This window comes from Anser anser (genome assembly GCF_964211835.1).
Source record: "Anser anser genome assembly, chromosome: Z".
Lineage (NCBI taxonomy): Eukaryota > Metazoa > Chordata > Aves > Anseriformes > Anatidae > Anser > Anser anser.
Window position 1 is genome coordinate 14,158,547 of NC_139723.1, and position 21,700 is coordinate 14,180,246.

The following is a 21,700-nucleotide window of genomic DNA, read 5'->3' on the forward strand; positions in this document are numbered from 1 at the left end:
GAAATGATAGGAGGAAAAGTTTTCATTCTATAATACAAATTACTTAAAAATAAATACCTTCAAAATGAAAAAATGTAGAATTATGATTTTGAAACTGTATATAAAATTATACATAAGTGCCTTTTCTAACAAGCATTTACTCTGAAATTAGGTCGATAATACTATTTACAGGGGACATGAAATGACAAGCAGTTAAATACTAAACATTCAGGGACTTCTAAGTAATCTAATTTACCACATTGTACTAAATATTATACCAAATATTCAACAAAAAAAAAGCTTCACAATCAAGAAAAAACTCCATTTTCTTTATTTCATTTGTGACACAGAAGACAAACAGTGGAGGAGAGTAACAATTAGACAACCAGCAATACAAAAACCCTGGTATTTGTCACTTTCAGGCACTTTCTCTGAAAATAACAGTTTAACTGTTTATTAAAAAAAAAAAACACTAACAAATTAGCTTTTTTAAAATTAACCATGCCTTTAACTTTCTCAAAATAAATCATCCATCAACGTAACTAGAACATTTACGTTGCTGTGAGCTGGGCCTCAAGGAGAAATAAGCATCTCAGAGCACCTTGCAGAATGCTGAAGGCTGTCACACCACAAAAAATTCTTCAAAACGGCATTTTTAAAGAAGCGTATATAAATCAAGTTTCTCAAGTAGTTAAGAAGTTGCTAATAAATAAAGTAACTGGTTAATTTCTCACCATGGGGTTATAACGAGCTTGATTTTTCTAACCTGTCCTGAAGGCACCAGGTTCACAGCATAGCTCTGTACATTGTACCTCCTCGAGGAGATAACGCAGCAAAGACACTGCTCAGCGCAGCATCGAACCAGCCCATCTGCGCCAGCGATGGAAGCAGCACACCAAAGGCAATGAAAACAATGATCAATGGCTTAAGCCGCAGGTTGGGATACACGGTAAGAGTCTGAATGAGGAATGTCATACCCAACCCAAACATATTTTAGCGCTGAAGAGAAAAGATATAATGTTCTTCAAAACATACTGAAGCTTTAATCTAAGCAACCTTAGGGTTGTTTTTTTACATCACCAGCTTTCATCAGAGCCTTAATAGCTCTGGCCCTCATCTCGAGCTCCAGGAGCTCCAGCTGCTGTGCTGATGGCTGAACACCTTCCGATGGAGGAACAGCTACGCTTGCCGTTTTGGACTCCTTTGGGCTAGATTCTGCCAACCCCAGTATCTCATTCACGCTTTTCTCAATGTCCTTCTGAAGGTCATCTATCTGACTGGCTCCATTTCTGATGGTGTTTTCTTGCACATCCGAGCCGTCGTCTTCATTGCACGGGCCTTCTATATCACTATCATATGCATCTGCATTTATGCTGAGGACATCGCTATCTTCTCCTTTGCCTGTAACACAAATGTAACAATCATATAGCAACCTAACAGAACAATTTTTCTTTCAACTTACAAATTCGCTTCTGCTTAAAGCATTTCTCTGTAGATTAAGGGTGGCAAAAAGATCTGTGAATTTGAGACAACTAATTCCTCCTCTTTTTCTTCTCCATCTTTTAAGGCTGATCTAATTTAGACAAGTGTTAATGCATTTTTATGCCAATTTAGAAGAACATATAGTATTGCAAAGCTGTAGTACCAGGAAAATTTATTCCATCATATGGATTTACATGATCTATTTTCCCCAATTAAAAAGCCATAAGGTTTTATATCACAAGGAAGTTTCTGCAGTACAGAATTGATTACTGTTATCTTTAAAGTAAGCTTAGTTTTCAAAATGCAATTTTAAAAACACTTTAAAACTATTTTACTTATTTTAAAAGAAGTGGGACACTACGTCAAGCAGAATACTGAAGATTAATAGAAAATCCTACTACAGTATAACTATTCAGAATCTATCACACAACTATTTCAGAAATCTTTAACTCACGTCAGTAAAAACAGCGAAAGTTACGGTATTGGCTTTTAATGCTGGCAAAAAGTTGGGAGTTTACAAAGAAGAGCAATTAGATGAGGCAGTGCTATAAGATAAAAGCCAAACCCTGTCAGAGCTCAAGTAACCATCTTACAATTTGGCTGTAGGGAGACTATTGCTTTTGACACCTTGGCCTCAGAAATTATTAGTGCATTCCCAACCTTTGTACCTTTGGAAACTTACCATTCATTGCTTCAAATGAAGAATTTATAACCAAATGATGATAAAGTTACTGACTTTAAAGGCTTTATAATTGCTTTTGGTTGCACCACTGTGCAGAAGTACCGCTGTGTTCCTTGTTAATTAATATTGAGAGCTTACAATTAAAGACCTGTATTTTTGAAATAAGTATAATTATCATTAGTATTTGAAGAAAGTTTCCATTCCTATGTAAGCTACTATAAGCCATAATGATCCTCTATATACAAAAAAATATTTAATAAATATCAAGACAGTACTGCAAACCTGTTTTTTGTTTTTAATTTATCTAATTCCCCTTTAACAATATGGAAAACCATGAAGGCAAGCAAGCCAGGCTCAGCAGTGCACTCTTGACAATGTTAGCAACAATGGAAAAAAATTAAAACGTGAAATTTCATCTGAAAATAGGAAAATACTTTTTTTTTTTTTTTAAACACACCATGAGGGTTGTCAAACACTGGCACAGATTGTCCAGAAAGGCAGTGGAGTCTCCATCCTTGGAGACACTCAAGACACAGCTGCATAGAATCCTTAGCAGCCTGCTCTTGCTGCCCCTGCTTGAGTACGGGGATTGGGTTAGATGACATCAAAGGTCCCTTCTAACTTAAACCATTCTGCAACTCTGATTATTAAAATCAATATTTTCATGTCTGGCTTTAGAAGGTTCTCTTTCACTGAACTCTGTTTTGTTGTTTTTTGTTTGTTTGTTTGTTTTGGGGGGTGGGGGTACAATTGCTAGTTTCATCTATCGACAGTTTTAGTTCCTGAATCACTGATCTGCAGGGCTAGAAGCATCACTGATTTGCAAGTATTGCTTTCAACAACTAAACAACTGATATACTGGAAACCCAAGCACTTCCTCTGTGACTGCTATCTTTGAACATCAGGCACTGAGAAGCCTACTAAGGTTCAGATTATTAAAAAGCATGGATAATGTAGTCTAACAAAGCACGGACCTATGACTTTAGGTATCTTTAATTATCTTCCTATCATTGGCTTTTTTACTCAAGATGCTCACATTTACTGTTTTATTGTTACAAAAATTCTGGAAATAACTTTGTTGATAGTTCTCCATGCTCCTTTGAGGACTTGGGTTTTAATTCCAATATGAACAATTATCTCCTCTTTCAAAAAAGGGTAAAGAATCTTTGAAAGGTTATTTTTAGAAGTCTTTGTTTTGTGCTGTTAATGTTTCAGTGTCTTTTACTGTATAGAAAATATTTTAAAATACAGCAAAGAAAACATGAGACTGCTCTTGAAAACACAAGGATGAAGCAGAGAAGAAAAACCTTTGGAAAAGCTATTTTTCTTGGCTTTTATGACATTCCTGCTATCCTGAGGGCATGAAAAAAATCAATACTGAATACTAAGTAAGGAATAAATGCATTTTCCATGCTTTAAAAAAAATGGGGGGGAAAGAAGCAGAGAAACCTTTTTTTCACGTAACTTGAAGGGTTTTATTCATTCAGTACTGAAGATTTTTTTTTAAATATCTGTATATTTTTAAAAATATACTCAGTTCCTTACTCCTGATAGACTATGACTTAGGATAACGTTTAAGTCCCTGTTTTGGAATACAGCATATTACCCTGCCTGAGAATTCACTCCTGATTCAGGGTGTTGCACCATCATCAGCCACGACCCTCCAGCACCTCATAACACTGTTTACAGTACACAACTGCAAAAACTGCCCACCATGCTTCAGAATACATCAGATGTGGCAAATACACAGCTAATGTATGCAGCATCTCCAACATCCTCATCAAAGCTGTTAAGAAAGTATCCAGCTCTGGAAAATGCAGGATTAGCCACATAAATAAAGTTTACATAGAATTTTTGGTCTTCGATTTTTGTAAAATAAGCTACAATTTAGAAGCCTAAAGCACAAATGATTCTGAAGCTATACAAAATCCTCACAGCAGTGTGTAAAAAGTACTCATATGAGATGTGCATACCACAGCCTTCTTCAGTCCTAAGTGGTTTTGCCATGTTTCTACTGTAACAGTAGCTTCAAGGTTAGTATTTCAATTTCAGATGCGGTCTGCCCCATTTCTTATACTAAAAAAATCAACTTTGTACACTATCTTCTCAACTCTACCCTGCAAGATACAAAATACGTGAAAGATCAGAAGTAATGAGAATCAACAGGATAAGGAAATGGAAATTCTTCTGTCTTGCATCAGTCAGTATTTACCTGATATGCTGCTCATCTGAACAGCATTTCCATGGATGAAAAACCAGGTGCATCAATGGATCCTAATTCAATACCTGAAAGTTACCTCCTGAATATATTCATATTACCTAATTCACTGCCAAAGGTAAACTGACTTTGTACTGGGTCTGGCTGGACAGGTGTCAATTTTCTTCACAGATGCCCCAATGGTGTTATGTTTTGGATTTGATATCAGAAGTATGTTGATAACACACCATTGTCTTGACTACTGCTAAAAAGTGCTTGCTAAGGCTTTCTCTGCTTCTCACTCTGACCCCACAGCAATTGGTTAGGGATAGGCAAGAGGCTGGGAAATAGATAGAGCCAAGGCAGCTGACCCAAATTGACCAAAGGGATATTCCATATAATATGACGTCATGCTCAGCAATAGAAGTTGGAGAAAAGAAGGAGGAAAGGGTGATCTGCACAGTTATAGACAAATGGTTATTTGTTTTCTCCAGCAGCTGAGGCTCTGCTTTCTAGGACATGGCTAAAAATCTGCCTGCCAATGGGAAGTAGTGAATAAATTCCTTATTTTGCATTCCTTGAGCATGCAGCTTTCCTTTACATATTAAAATGTCTTTATCTTGACCCAAGAGTTTTTCTTGCTTTTGCTCTTCCAATTCTCTCCCCTGCACCACTGGGGGAGGAGTAATTGAGCTGCTCTGTGGTGTTTAGCTGATAGCTGGGGTCAACCCATCGCAAAACTCTGTGAGGTACTGGTCAGATATTAAACAAACAAGTCATTTAAAGCAGCCTTGGGTTCCATTCAGAATTTGGGCCTTCCGAAACTGCATAATACACAATATTCATACACGCCTATTTGCCTACAAATGTTGTTTAATTAGCTGGTGGGCTGCATTTCCCTCTTTTTTTTACTTTTAATTTTACCCAGTAATAAAGCTCATGTTTGGCATTTCTCATCACCTTTTTCGATCTGATAACTTTTACTTTTTCCTTCAGCTATATTTGTGAAATTCATTCTAACATGTTTTATTTGTCTGGGTTTTTTTTAGGCCCTTTTGTTTAACCCCTCAATCTGTTTTTTCCCACAGCATCATAAGCTGAAGAAGAACGATTAGAATTACATTTTATCACTTCTATTGATATTCTCATAAACTCTTTAAAGCTTTTATCTTGAGTGAAGTCACTGTTATAGCCCTAAGCCATCATGATACTCTGGTTGATAAAGTCATAAAAAACAACAGTGAAGGAATCACCTGCAACAGTCATCAATTCCCTTCGATAATACAAAAGTGGAAGAGATCTGCAGGAAATCTGTCTGGTCTACGGTTACTCTATATAGTACAGCAGGGAACACTTACAGCATTACTCACAAGTCACAGCAATCTGCTCCTAAAAGTTATCATGTTATCATAATTCCCTTCTCCATTTAATTCCCCTCACTAATTACCTCTAAAAAAAAAAAAAAACACCCTTCATAGAGTTCTTACAGGGGATATCTTTAAAGACAGCATTCTGAATTGTAAAACAGGAGTTGCAGGAAGCCCATAATGCTAGATCTTCACAGAAGAGAAATACAGCTTATAAAAAACTGCAACATTCTCTGATTGGAAAAGCTATTTCTGATGTTACTAAATAGACATAGTCCAAATGAAAATAAACAGACAGACAGAAACACCTACAATTTGGTGCTTCATCTACAAAATAATACTGACAGTCATTATATGGTGTTGTTTTAACAACTGGAATAAAACAAATACTGCTGCTGGTAAAGCAGCACAACAGTTACTCCCTTACACAACAGTTACTCAAATGAGTACCATTAACTTGCCAACTTTTGTTTTTTCTATTCTTCCAGTCATTTTAATACCTGAATATCTCACCTATTGCACTTTGCATTTAAAAAGAAAAAATACACAAGACAAAACTTTCCCTCTCAGAGATCCGAAGAGTTGAGTACTTCTACTCTACTTTTACACTGTAAAATGCACCAGTCATCAGCAGTAGTGGGTGTTAAGCACCATTCCCAGAGACCTCAGCTCTGCACAATCAAAACAACCTATCATATACCAAGACTGAATACAAAGATTAAATTACAAGCAGTTCTTTGGCAAACACTTATTATAGTGGATTTCCATGAATGTCAAAACAGAGTACTCTTATGATCATTTCAACACAAAGTAAAACTGACTCTCAGAGAATTCAGCAAACGGCAATGGCAGTACTAGCAATCACCTACAGATCAAGATACTGAAATAACTGAAGTTCCTCTTCAGCTGATAACCTAGAAGAGAAAAGCCAAATGAACCTTGCAAGATCATTCAGTCATGTTCTGGAAGCTAAATTACCAAACTCTGAAGAGCTACAGTTTGCTTCTAGCCACAAAAGCCTCCGGACTTAAAGTGCTGAGAAGCCAAATTTCCTACAATGTCTTCTTCAGTGTTCCTTTCTCCTTTTGTGGAATTGGGCCCAAGGGAGAGGTTGAAACCGTTCACCAAGTGATTTCTCTGAAGATGCATCTCTGTGATTACAGATACGGCTCAAGAGTTAGTAGTTATCTTGAACTAGTCACTGTTCAACATCATTCTAGTGGGAGGTGTCCTTGCTCACGGCAAGGGGGTCAGAATTAGATGATCTTTAAGGTCCTTTCCAACCCAAACCATTCCATGTTTCTATGATCAAGAGAGCAAAGTTTCAGCTTTCTCCACTTACATACCTTGTTTTGATTCCTGACCTTCCAGTTTGTTGTCGTCTCTTAAGGAAGAAGTAGAGTCTATACTGTTGTCCTGCCTGGAAACAAATGACACCACATTTTAATCTACATCTTTTACAACTTAAGAGGATTTTTCAAAGAAACATTAACTAAAAAGAAATTATGTGGTGGTAGGGCAATAGGAATGTGCTATCTCTAAGCATTTGAGAACGAGCTTTTCTTTGCTTTCCCTCGTAACCTGCAAGGATGAAGTAATTATTTCAATACACTCCTCAGAATACCAATGCTCACTGATAGGCTCCCCCTAAAAGCTCTCCCTAGAAGCTTGTCTCTAAAGCTCAGAATAAATTGTCACAGAGTTAAATATTTTTAAAAACTACTGTTTCGGTTGCATTCAAATACTATTTACTCCTTCCTTTTGAAATTAAGAAGCTATTTTCATGAAGTTATTGTCACCCTACCACCATTCACGTTTTCTACATCACAATCTCACATTTTCACTAAGGGCTGCTTTTTAAAAGGAGATGTAACTTAACCTTTAAGTTGTATTCAATATCCATGTTTATTTCTTCAATTTAAAGATTTCTACCCTTGACCTCTAAGGTTTCACCTGTTTTATGCAAGGGATAAGGAAAAGATACTTCTGTGAAATGTTCATGTCCTTCACACATTTTGTACACACTACTTGGACAAATCGTGAAAATACTGTGAAATATACAGGGCAAATAAAGGATAGTCCTCACAGAAGGACCTAGAATCACAGAAAAACTTCAATTACCATGTTTAGCAAGCATTTTGACAGTAGAATTGCCAATTTCCTACCCAGAACGTTATTGTGGCATTGATTTCTTATGAGTTAACATGCAACCAACCCTGCCTGTTGGAGCTAAACAGAGCTATAAAAACGATAGCAAGATTTTGGTATCACAGATTTAAATGTAATGATTTTAACAACTTGTTTTTCAGTAATGGCCTGAAGGGCTTTTCTGTAATTGAATACAGATCCATTTTCTCTAGGCTCTCAGAGATGTTTGGTGTGTGTTTTTTTTCCAGGTGTCCAATGACCATGTCATGAGAGAGAACACCATAATACTTCTTGACAACTTGGTCTGAGAGATGGAGTTATTTTGATGGCTATTTCCTTTCCTATGGTAGTAGAGGTTACAAATCAATTGACTCTGTGTTTCTCCCATGTTTGCATCCAATGCAACATAAATGTGTATGGAATAGTGCAATAATTAAGGAGAACGTGCCCACAGAAAACAGTTACACAACACATGAAGAAAGATTTTAAGTGTTCTTCACTTTAAGTAAGGAACCCCCAAAATAAATTTACTGCTCAACATTGTTATACTAAAATATGAATAGATTATTTACCATGATGCATTTTTCTCAAAACATCTCAGTAGTGTGTATCCTTAAAGTTTGCCTTCCTGCTTAGTCAACTCAAGAAGTATTTTCCCAATCCTTTCATTTCTGATAGACTTTCCATTCCCAGGCAGGACTGAATGCAAACTAGATGTTCAAATAGGTATGCTGAACAGGAAGTTGTGTATACTCACTAACCCCTTCACAAAATCATTTAAACTTTGCCTCTTCACAAATAGTTGCTCATTTATTTTCTATTTGAGTCATCAATCTTGTACCACAAAGGCCACAGGTGTTGCAAGATTGATTACAGCCCTCACACGCTAGATGTAAAATAAGCCAAGGAATGCTACAAATAAATTAGTTTTGCTCTATGTGACAGTTTAGACATGTTAACCAGAGTCTCAGACTTCTCAGTGTAACAACATGACATTACCGTTTATTAAGTGGAGCAGCAAAGGGTAAGCAGCAAGGAAAAGTTTTGTGCACACACGCACATACATTTAGAGTAACTGAGACCCATCACAATTACCAGTCCCGTGAGCCTGTGGAGCCTAGTGTGGGGGAAATCACAGAATGGTTTGGGTTGGAAGGGCCCTGAAAGATCATCTAGCCCCAACCATCCTCCCTGTCACCACCCAGTGTCAGGTCCAGGCAGCAGCTCAGAACCAAAGCTTGTATGGTCCTACATTTCAAAGCAGTGTCACAACTCTTTCCATCATTTATCGGCAGTCCTGGCTATCGGGGGAGGTCCCGGTTGACTGGCGGCTAGCCAATGTGACGCCCATCTATAAGAAGGGCCGGAGGGCAGACCCGGGGAACTATAGGCCTGTCAGTTTGACCTCAGTGCCGGGGAAGCTCATGGAGCAGATTATCTTGAGGGTCATCACGCGGCACTTGCAGGGCAAGCAGGCGATCAGGCCCAGTCAGCATGGGTTTATGAAAGGCAGGTCCTGCTTGACGAACCTGATCTCCTTCTATGACCAAGTGACGCGCTTGGTGGATGAGGGAAAGGCTGTGGACGTGGTCTACCTTGACCTCAGTAAGGCTTTTGACACCGTTCCCCACAACATTCTCCTCAAGAAACTGGCTGCTTGGGGCTTGGACTGGCGTACGCTTCGCTGGGTTAGAAACTGGCTGGATGGCCGGGCCCAGAGAGTTGTGGTGAATGGAGTCAAATCTGGTTGGAGGCCGGTCACTAGTGGAGTCCCCCAGGGCTCGGTACTGGGGCCGGTCCTCTTTAATATCTTTATTGATGATCTGGATGAGGGCGTCCAGTGCACCCTCAGTAAGTTTGCAGATGACACCAAGCTAAGTGCGTGTGTCGATCTGCTCGAGGGCAGGAAGGCTCTGCAGGAGGATCTGGATAGGCTGGAGCGATGGGCTGAGGTCAACTGCATGAAGTTCAACAAGGCCAAGTGCCGGGTCCTGCACCTGGGCTGCAACAACCCCAAGCAGAGCTACAGGCTGGGAGATGAGTGGCTGGAAAGCTGCCTGGCCGAGAAGGACCTGGGAGTATTGGTTGATAGTCGGCTGAATATGAGCCAGCAGTGTGCCCAGGTGGCCAAGAAGGCCAACGGCATCCTGGCCTGTATAAGAAACAGTGTGGCCAGCAGGTCGAGGGAAGTGATTGTGCCCCTGTACTCGGCTCTGGTGAGGCCGCACCTCTAGTACTGTGTTCAGTTTTGGGCCCCTCGCTACAGGAAGGACATGGACGTGCTCGAGCGAGTCCAGAGAAGAGCGACCAAGCTTGTGAGGGGTCTGGAGAACAAGTCTTACGAGGAGCGGCTGAGGGAGCTGGGCTTGTTCAGCCTGGAGAAGAGGAGGCTCAGGGGCGACCTCATCGCTCTCTACAGTTACCTGAAAGGAGGCTGTAGAGAGGTGGGGGTTGGTCTATTCTCCCACGTGCCTAGTGACAGGACGAGGAGGAATGGGCTAAAGTTGCGACAGGGGAGTTTTAGGTTGGATGTTAGGAAGTACTTCTTTACCGAAAGGGTTATTAAGCATTGGAATGGGCTGCCCAGGGAGGTGGTTGAGTCACCATCCCTGGAGGTCTTTAAAAGACGTTTAGATGTAGAGCTTAGGGATATGGTTTAGTGGAGTACTTAGTGTTAGGTCGGAGGTTGGACTCGATGATCTTGAGGTCTCTTCCAACCTAGAGAAATCTGTGAATCTGTGAATCTGTGAAACTCCTGGTGAGTAACATTTCCCCTCCCATCTTCACTCTATTATTGAGAGGGGTTAGGCCAGACGTCAGCACAGAACACCAGTTAAACCTGCCCACAATGCTATCACAGCACACCTTCCCAGAAATTTCAGGTTTGTTCTCCTGTCACCTGCTGAGCCGAAGCTGAGGCTCATCATACTCAATTGTTGATTGTGTTCTCCTGTCTGTGCTTTTAAAGATCTGGGGAGGAGAAGGAAGTTATTAACCTTATCAGCACAGGGGGATCACCCAGTCCAAGTTGCTCCAAGGGCTGTCAAAGGAAAGCAGCAGCCTGTTTGCCAGGAAAGAAACTGAATAAGGGCAGTCAGCTAGAGAAGTCACCTTACAGACTGAAGGGAGTTACTACCGACACCAGCACGGGGCTCCTTATGGGATGCTGGGGAAGAAGACTTCAGGATTGTGTATAACTTACTTGGGGATGTGTTTAAGGGGACTGTGGGACTATGAAGGGCATTATCAGATGTTTAGAGGAAGGACCAAGGATGCTAAAAGGCATAGACTTACGTAGATTGGTGAAGAACAAGCATAGGGAAAATAGAGAGAAAATAAGATAAAATCAGTCAGATGAACATAAACAGGTTGCTGGTCAGTACGCTTGTCTTGCAAAGCCCTGCACCCGGTCACCAGTCTGCCCTGCCTTCTTGTGGAACTCCATAGCTAACCATTCTTCCAAATGACGGGTCTGCGTGTGTCTAAGAGCCAGCAGCTGCAAAGAGGACCACAGGTGGCAGGGGCCTGCGATACTGTGCTGCCAGAAAATAAACAGAATGGGAAATGTGCACACCTCCTCAGGAAAGTTCAGTGTCATGCATCAGTTCTACAGCAAACATCAGGCGAATCTACCTATTAAGTAGGATGAGATGTTTGAGAGTCAGGTACCAAAGAGACTGCAAAATTAGAGGCCAAATTCCAGAGAGACCAGGGTCTGCAAGTACTTGAATCAAGGGACCACGGCTCTGCTAGTTCCCCAGCAGATAAAGAGTCTAGGAGTCAGCTACTGGGGACACCAGAGATCTGGACCAGCTACTGGAAAGGTCTGTGTGTACACAAGGAGGTCAGAGCAAGCAGCTGGAGTGGGGCTGCAAACCTTGCAGACTTGCACACCTTAGCGTCAGCAGCTACAGAGACACGGGGACCGTGGACCAGCTACTGGCCAACCAACTGCCACAGGCCAGCCACTGGAGGCATCTTTTTTTTTTTCAGCATTTTTTCTTTTATTTAGTCACTGAACTCTTGACCAAAGTAAGGTTGTGACACCCCCATATCACCTGCTTATCACAAAGTACAAAAGCTGCTTAGGCTCCTCACACCCCACCCTCCCCCCACACACATTCTTCATCCTTTTCAACTGAGTAGTCACCTCTGCACTGGACAGCACCATGTCTTTTAGCAACGTGTTACTGTCTGACCTTGCACAAGAATTTTCATGAGGAAAGAAGAGAAGAAGTTTCACATCCTTGATACCACAAGGAGCTCTGAAGCCATATTTCATCAAGGATTAAAATCACTCATTTGACAGAAAACTCATCGACTTCTATGGTTCAAAGAAATGGCTGTGAAGTTACATATATCCGTTTTAACAGCTACATAAAAATAAACTCTGAATTGGAATTCACACATCAAAAGTTATTGTAAAGTTTCTTCATGTTGTCTTGACAGTATCACTGATTATGGTAGAAACATTCTTACAAAGACTACCCACTGTCAAAAAAAAAATTTATTGGATGCCTGAAGTACTTTTACAGAACATTTTATATTTTGCTGAAGCTTTTTTCAGAATTGGCTGGATTGGACTGTATTACCGGTGACCTAATCACCATTTCATTTAATAGGCAGGCTTTCTGCACCATCTTGTGGCCAAGCAGATGCAGTTCAGTTCACGATTCAATTTCATTCTCAGATTGTTAACCTTCATTTATTTACAGGAAATATTTTTACAAATTATCTATACTGAGGTACAGGTTTAAGAAAGGGCAGCACAAAATCATGTCTCCAATTAAGGGGAGCAGAAGATATGTTAATCTAAAAGTAAGGCAATTTAAATATAAATTTAAAATCCCTTGCTTTCATGCATATTAAATTTTCAAAGCAAGAAGTCATTTGCTCACATTATACATGTGAACATATGATCACTGTAAATTATAATAGCATGTTCCTTCTTTTAATACATGTTTTATTACTACTGCAGGGAACATGAAAGAAATAGCTTAAGAACCTGCTGATAGCTTATCAGTGAGATGAGAATGCCCACCTGTTTTTTCAGGACATTAATTGTCTAAATCCTTTCAATTAAATGTCTACCATTTAGTTGGAAAACTTAATATATATCAATTTTCTTGTTTTAATGGTATTCCATTGCAGACTAACACAAACAGATATCTGAAAATTGCAGTAAAATATCTATACAGAGCTCACAAATAATCAAGCCCATCTATTATAGGAGCCTTTTCCAGTTTTTCTTAAACATTGGCCCTGATACTGCATGCTTATTTCAGAATTTATAGCATTTAACTCTGAAGAAGCTGGCAACAAAATAATGGAGCACTTTAAGTGGCAATGGAAACAGCTGAAAATTTTTCAGAGCTGAACTTTTAGGAAAAAAACTCAGTACTTCTGTTTTTGGTTAAAATACATGTATAAACTGTAGCTCTGAAACACCCTGAAATCACAGAATTGCCTTCCTGAAATCTAGCAGCATTGAAACTCCCATACCTCCTTAAGATGTGAAATATTACATGTATTTTGCAGTAGTAAACATCTTTTGAATTAGATCTTTTAAAAAATCATAAAATTCCTCTAGACAAAGTCCTGGGACATTTCTGATGGTTTCCTTAGCAAACAAGGCTTTCTTCTCATTTAATTCAGAAGTTCACTTGCAAACTATCAATCATCAAAGGGACTCATTTATATGAAGAGTATTTTATATTGTTATTTTATATTTTAAATAGCCAGCAGAGGGTAAAGATCAAAAGATAAAATTAGTTTACATAAAGGTGTGTACTGACACCATTCACAGACCATGAAAGAAAGCAAAGGGGGGAATACAGTCACAAACCAGTTCCAAATGGAACCCAAGAAAAAAAAGTGTCACAGGGCATCAAACCTGTATCACGTGAGAAAAACTGAAACAGAATCACAGAATCATCTAGGTTGGAAGAGACCTCCAAGATCACCGAGTCCTACCTCTGCCCTAACACTAACAAGCCCTCCACTAAACCATACCACTAAGTCCTACATCTAAACGTCTTTTAAAGACCTCCAGGGATGGTGACTCAACCACCTCCCTGGGCAGCCCATTCCAATGCCTAACAACCCTTTCAGTAAAGAAGTTCTTCCTAATATCCAACCTAAACCTCCCCTGGTGCAACTTTAGCCCATTCCCCCTCGTCCTGTCACCAGGCACGTGGGAGAATAGACCAACCCCCACCTCGCTACAGCCTCCTTTAAGGTACCTGTAGAGTGCAATAAGGTCGCCCCCGAGCCTCCTCTTTTCCAGACTGAACAACCCCAGCTCCCTCAGCTGCTCCTCGTAAGACTTGTTCTCCAGACCCCTCACCAGCTTCGTTGCCCTTCTCTGGACTCGCTTGAGCACCTCCGTGTTCTTCTTGTAGCAAGGGGCCCAAAACTGAACACAGTACTCGAGGTGCGGCCTCACCAGAGCCGAGTACAGGGGAACAATCACTTCCCTAGACCTGCTGGCCACGCTGCTTCTTATGCAAGCCAGGATGCTGTTGGCCTTCTTGGCCACCTGGGCACACTGCTGGCTCATATTCAGCTGACTATCAACCAGTACTCCCAGGTCCTTCTCCGCCAGGCAGCTTTCCAACCACTCATCTCCCAGCCTGTAGCGCTGCTTGGGGTTGTTGTGCCCCAGGTGCAGGACCCAGCACTTGGCCTTGTTGAACTTCATACAGCTGGCCTCAGCCCATCAGTCCAGCCTATCCAGATCCTCCTGCAGAGCCTTCCTACCCTCGAGCAGAAACATTATCACTCCACTTTCTAGAATATTTGTTTTTTCACAAACCTGGTATATGATGAGATGTGATCAAAGAAAATTACTTCATTCAATAATTTCATAACTTGTTCTGAGCCAAAGAAATGATGTCTCCATTAAATCAAAGATACTGACCAGCACGCAAAATTTGGATTACCGTCATTATCTTTCCCACCTCTCTCTTCCTGTTTAGTAAATCTAGATGAACTTGCCAAACTAGCAGCTAACAGATACCTTAATCAGCCCAACACTCGTGTAAGGCCACTATGTCTCAAAAGGCTCGTTAAGTTTATGCACTGAATCTGTGGGCCAGCTGCAGATGGGTCAGCAACCAAACCAGAAAAGCTTTTGGCTTTCCTACATGCCTTTTGTTTACTACAAACACATTTAGACTCAAAATTTGACACATTTTGGGTGATAACTATTAACATTCTTTTCCCCCTCAACTACTTCTGTAGGGACTGTCTTTATTAAAGGAGTGACTTAATAATACACTACACAAAAATTGTCTCTCTTTTTTTAAAAAAAGAAAGTATTTTAAGAAAAGGTTAAAAATGTTGGCCTTTGCAGAACTGACAGATGTCAGCCTAATAACGAGCAACTAGAAACCTCTGTACTTCAAACTCTAGACATTAATATAACATCCCCAGTAGGGAAGATGGGAACAGGCAAGTGTCAGCGCTGCTTCAGCTGGGACAGGAATGATGGACCAGAAACAAGGATGCAAGGAACACGATACATCTCAGCTGAACTCAAAACACTCTTTACCAAGTTCATGGATTTCACTGGGAAGGGTTTTATTCAACCTGCTCTAGTTCAACTGAAGAGGATTAACCTAAATCACTTTTGGCTGCAGGCTAGGACTGTGCATATGTTCAATTATCACAAGTTAACTGATGGATAACAATGCCAGTGTAAATCTCAGTGATGTGCTTATGAAACATCTGATGTTATCAAATAACTAGGCCATGTCTATAAGTGCAATGCTTCCTAGCAGTAACAGCTCATTGTCATTCTACCAAAAAAAAAAAATAATAATAATTAAGGATATAGCAGTTGGGTCTTTCAATGCTACAGTTAATCATTTCTCGTGAAAAATTCCAGTATCATTCAGTATTTTAAAATTAAGCTTTGAACTGTTTTCTTTTACTCACTGACTGACTGATTCACCTCCAGTCTTGTCTCCTCCATCTCCATCCTCGTCAGTATCAGAATCAGCTCCACTCTTGCCTAGATATACACAATTTCAAACGTGCAAATTTAGGCACCTAGTACAATTAATGCTACATAGTTAGCCTTACTTTTAATGATTAACTCTAATGAGATCAGAAAAGGGTTTTCTCCCCAGCTGAAACAGACATTCTAAAAATCAGACTTAACACAGAAACAAAAAGCTTATTCATGAGATGCCTGCTAGCCACATGGTTGCCATTTTTCAGTTACACTGTATTATGGAAAAACAGAGAATAAATACTGCTACTACAATATTACAGGCACTAAAAATAAGGCACAGGAGACAAGTAATAGGAGGTACTCTCTACCACTCAAGATTCAAAGGGCACCACTTAATTGAGAAGACGGCAATTTGTTTACAAATGAATTCTACGGCCCTTAAACACCAAGTGGAAGTTCAATAAAATCCTGATATGCTGGAATATCACATCCTTAATCAAAGTATATGTATTGTGTGTCTCAGCAGAGCAAAGGCATGCACTAAGAATCCTTTAACTACACTGAATGTTCCAGTGCAATTGTTAATACAATTGAACTGGTATTGCAGTATATCTGGTTTCCCCTCCAGAGAACCAGGAGGCAACTGAATGCCAATTTAACTAAAGCAATAGATTTCAAACAATGCTTCTAAATTCCTGCTTTTGTTTTACTACCCCTCAAGTCAAAAGCTTTGTTCTTAGTTTGAGTACTAGGGAAAGGAAGCTAATACGACTGTGATCTGAATGTATCCCTAATACCTTCAGGATTACTGGATGATTTCACCCAAGATTAAAAGATCAAGACCAGCATATATATACATATACGTGTCAGTACCTGGAAACACAGGCGCAGTTTAATGCAGACTACTTTTGTTTTCCTTATTCTCTCTGTGTACAGTGGTGCCTAAAAGTTGCATTCATACCTTCAAGTATCTTCAAAAGTTTTTTTTCAGATAACAGCTCCAACTGCTCCAAGCAAAGCCTTTTGATTTCATCCATGGAACAGTTCTAAGAAGACAGATAACACAGACCACAAGCCACTAAGATTTCTGAGGACAGAATAATTATGAAAGCTAAGTAGTTCTCCAGCCCTAATGAGAAACTCAGATTGCAAGTCCTTTCTCTATTCTGATCTGCATTGATGCAACTATCAAAGAACATTAGGTAGGCGTGACAACCACCAAAAATATTTTTATGTTTGTTTTGGTGGTGTTGTTTTCAAAATTAAGCAATACACAGTATCAGTTACTTGATCTTTGCCTGAGAGCTTTCACTGCTGTTGTGACACTGAGCTGTAGAAATAACAGAGTGCAGGTGTAAAGCATGAAACAGTAAAACAACAGCAGCCCAGATCACTCCTAATTTTCCATCACTCAGGAGCAGGTGAATTACATAATTAAGTCTGCAAAGACCAAAGCCAATTGTTGAACCCAAGTTCATGAAACAAAGTGAACAAAAGTATCAAAAAAGCACAAACAGGAATCATACATCATATTGCACGCCCTAATAAAGAAACTGTAAGAAACATGTAATCTGTGATCCACTTCTCATGTTTGATACATACCACACACTGAGTCCAGCTAGTTTCACATCTCTTGTACTTCTGGGTATGCTCTTGGTGAAACAGTGATAATTTCACACTCATAAATAAGCTATGTACACTTACATGTACCAAAATTATTAAGTGTTGAGCATACTGTAATATTCACCATCCTACTGCAGGCTTGGTTCTACACCACTAGACAACTGACTTCCAATTCATTTATGCCTTTGCCTCCAGCCATTCTAGACCTCTTTTCTTCTTCCAGAGATGAGAAATGGGTGAGACTGTAAGCAATTCAATAGGAGTTTAAAATGAGTAAGTCTCACCTCAGTTGTAACCTGTCTCACAGATTTAGATAAAATTTAAGACAGAAATTGAAAAACTACTAATTAACAAACACTGCACAAATGGCATTTCACCGGAAGCCTCTTCCCCCGCATAGACTGTTCACCTATTTTCACCAAGTCCTGCTGTTCGCAACACTCAAAAAGCATGTTTTAGGTCAGTAAAACTCTAGAGACACTACTATTAAATTCCAGAGCAATAACGGCTTCCAGAAGCTGTTTATCAAGAAGGGGCTTTATGGCCTCATCTCAGACATTAATAACTTATAAAGACATTTAGATAACACATAAATAGAAGTCAGACTTTTATTAACAAATCAGCAAACTTGTTACTGAACAACACTACTGAATTCACTCCCTGCAATTAGAAACTCCTTTTACATTAAGAATAACCAGTGCGGATAGACAGTGCAAAAATAATTAGCCTGCATTCAGCTGCAGCGGAGCTGTGGAAAATGGAGTAGGATGAAATAACTGTATCAAATCTTAAGTGTCTCACTTTCAGAGACTTTACCTTTCTTCATTTAAGAAAAACACACAGTTTTTAAGATGGGAAGTCCACTAGACTTGAGAGATGTGTTTTGTTATGCAAGCATTCAAGCTTGTAGAAAGCATACAAGTAACTGTATTTCAGTACCTTTAAAATATCAGGCAGCATCTTCTGTAGTTTCTTCTCCCCTATGACACAGAAACACTGTTGAAGCATTTCTTTTTTGTCCGCGATGTAGAAACTAACCGGTTTGAGTGACACACTGAGATCTAATCCTCCTTCCTCTACATCACTGGGTTGTTCAGCTTCTTCCACTTTTTCTCCAGATGGCACATTGCATTTTTCTTCCTAAACATCAAGAAGGCAAGTAGAATTTTCATTTTCTATTGAACTACAAAAGAAGGAAACTTAACACCTCATCTGTGATAGCAATAGCTTTTCCCTCACAATTGCAAGGGACGTCTTAAAATAGATTTCTGAACTTCCAAATATTGTTTTAGCTTACAGGGTAACCGCATCACAAAAGTTATGTTTTTGGTTACTGAAATCATTTTTATGCTAAGAGAAATTTTAAAACTTTCAAGAGACAAAAAGTATTTTTCAATATTAACTGGAAAGTATTATCTTAAGATACCTTGCTGCTGCTTCTACATCAAAGCATGCTTTAAGGCAGAATAAATCCATTTATCTGATTTCCTCTGCAATTAAACGACCAAGTCGATAACCTACAACTACCTTGCTAAGAAAGAAATTCACACACAATTCCATGTGGCACAGTTTTCTGAGAAAAAAAAAAAAAAGTGAGTTTCGTATGAGAAAATATATCTTCCATATCAGAAAAAAACTGAACCATTAAAAATCAGATATGTTTTGAAGACACAGACATTCACTCGTGATCATGTGTCACACAGTCATCTTTGTATTTGAGCACCACAACTGGCTAGGACACAGAATGACTGTGATTTGGGTCATCTCTGAGCTTGTGCCTCATATCGCTTTGGACGGGGTCTGGCCAGGATGGAGTAAATTTTCTTCACAGCAGCTCGCGTGGTGCCATGTTTTAGTTGTGACTAAAACAGATGCAGGTAACACCACAGTGCTTTAGCTGTGGACGAGGAGCATTTGTGCAGCACCAAGGCTGCCTTTTTGCCCCACCAGTGAGTACACTGCAATGAGCTGGGGGGCCAGCCACCAGGCAAAGACCCAAAGTAACCATGGGGTATTCTGTGCCTATAACACCACGCTCAGCAACACAAAGGGCAGACGGGTGAAATATGAGGTGAGCCACCTTTCTTGCTCAGGAACCAGCTGGGAATTCGAATGCCCCTAGGAGGGGAGCGCGCAAGTGTCATTGCATTACCTGTTTTGTTTCCCTTCTCTTTTCCTCAGCTCCCTCCTCACCTGTTAAGCCGTTTTTACCTCAGCCCAGGAGTCCTCCCCCGCCTTTTCTCTTCCTTTCCTCTCCCACCGGGGGAGGAGGGAAAAGGGGCACAGGGCCGCAGCAATCCTTCCCAACCCCTCCCAACACACCCAGGGCGCAGAACACCGCCACCGCACCTCGGGGGCGCCGCGGGCAGACTCCGCGCTCCGCCGCTTCCTCTCGCCGCCGTCCGGCCCCGCGGCCCCCTCGGGGCAGCACGAACGGGAGCGTCGCCTCTTCTTCTCCTTCGACGACTTTCGGCCCGCCATCGCCGCCGCTACCGGGCCGGGAAGGGCCGTAAGGGGCCGCGGCCCCGCCTGCTTCCCGCCGGGGGCGGCCGCCCCTTCCGGGCCGCCGACACACCGCCCAGGCACCGGAAAATGGCGGGCGCTGGCCCCGGCGCTGTTCTGTCCCCCACGGAGGCACTCTGTGCACTGCCCCCTGACTGACTGGATCCAGGTGGATCCCAGGCACGGCCCCCTGACTGACTGGATCCAGGTGGATCCCAGGCACGGCCCCCTGACTGACTGGATCCAGGTGGATCCCAGGCACAGCCCCCTGACTGACTGGATCTAGTGGGAAGCTATTAACCCCCGGCAGAAGGCAAAAACTCTCTTGCAAGAGCTCTCAAAAAATCCCAACCGTGCTTTTCCCCTGGTGAATTTAGACAAAGCAAGCTCAAATCAGGAGCACTGCTTTGAGTGCACAAGTTATATGAGGGTTACCAATGTAGATAGAAGGCCAGCTTTGAGTTTTGTGCTAGGCACACACCTGTCACCAGCATCCTCTGGTCTCAAGAGGTTGCACGGTGTGGTCCTGTCTTGCTCCTTTCCTGGGCATAGATTTTAACACCCTTTCACTGAAGTGAAGCCTTAAAACAAAGCAAACAGCACTGGGGGTGTTGTAACTTTTCTATTTTCACTTTGCCTCCACTGGCAGCTACCACTGCATGTCTCTATGGAGACACCCTCCAAAGAAGATTCCTGTGGAGATGGAATCAAATGTTCCCAATTTCTTTGTTGCCTCACACAGTGCAAAATTACAGAACTGCCAGGTATCACAATATGCTGTAGCAGAAGCTGACCTTCTATCCAAACTTTTTCATGCAGCTTGATTTGTCTTGATACGTACTGCTGCAGCCCCCAACGAAGGATTTTTTGCTATGCCAAATCATTTCCCTGCAAATTAAATCTAAGTGCATTTTGTATCATCTTTTAATATACCAATTGCTGAAGTTGCCAGAGTTTGTTTATTTACATAAACATCATTTTTGGTCTGGGAAATTCATGACAATTTTCACGCAGAGGTAATCAGTAACAGAGTAATCCCACAATAACAGAACCAAAAAGTTAGATGAGTATAGGTTTCTTAGAATAGCACAAGTACAAACACAGTTAAAGAGCACACGTTATGTCAAAACTAGTTTCAAGAACAATTGTATACTAGGCAACCAAAATTCAACAGACAGGCACATCATTTCACAGAAATATTTCCTGAAGATAGTTTCTTAGGATAGTTTCCTAGGAAGGTCATGGTTTTTTGTTTTTTTTTGTTTGTTTTTCTATTATTTCTATTTCACTGTAAGTCCTGAATAATGTCATGGAGTGCCTCACGCTTGAGCCCACAATGGATCAAACATGAAAAATGGTGGTTAAGGCCATGATCAAGGCTGTTGACGAGGATACGTATCTGAAAATCCATCAGAACTGTAATGACACAAGAGTGCAACTACGGAGCTGTGTATGTATATATATAGATCTGGCAAACAAGGTTTGCTGGAAGTAACATACTAATTCACATACTTTAGTGGAGATTGAGGAAAAAAAAGCTCTTGGTCACAATACCTTTCATGTCTGGCACAGCTGAGGCAGACAAGTATTGTGATGAAGAGCTCATATGCCAGATAAACTTATCCATTTTTCCATGTTTCCCATCCATTAGTCTAACTAAAAATGCAACTTAAGACTTTTTTTTTTTTTGTTAGAAGACATGCGGAACATTGACCATCCTAGCTTTATCTTAACCCTAAACAAAAGTGTAACATAAGCAGTTT

At 40.7% G+C, this 21,700-nt stretch overlaps 1 protein-coding gene across 3 annotated transcripts; it reads right to left on the reverse strand.

Annotated features, from left to right (window-relative positions):
* Window positions 1-287: 287 nt before the first annotated feature.
* On the reverse strand, window positions 288-20,020 carry CAAP1 (caspase activity and apoptosis inhibitor 1). 3 transcript variants are annotated; one of them, XM_083816200.1, is made up of 7 exons: window positions 19,785-20,020; window positions 18,491-18,575; window positions 18,375-18,415; window positions 16,774-16,858; window positions 15,794-15,869; window positions 7,054-7,127; window positions 288-1,380 (listed from the first exon to the last, which is right to left on the reverse strand). In XM_083816200.1, exons 1-7 carry the CDS (start codon window positions 19,914-19,916, stop codon window positions 1,037-1,039), a joined length of 837 nt encoding a protein of 278 aa, XP_083672326.1. In that variant the 5' UTR covers window positions 19,917-20,020; the 3' UTR covers window positions 288-1,036. The 3 variants fall into 3 exon arrangements, with proteins under 3 accessions (XP_083672326.1, XP_083672327.1, XP_083672325.1); XM_083816201.1 differs by lacking the exon at window positions 18,375-18,415 and having other exon boundaries at window positions 18,474-18,575; window positions 19,785-20,018; XM_083816199.1 differs by having other exon boundaries at window positions 18,375-18,575; window positions 19,785-19,996.
* Window positions 20,021-21,700: the final 1,680 nt, after the last annotated feature.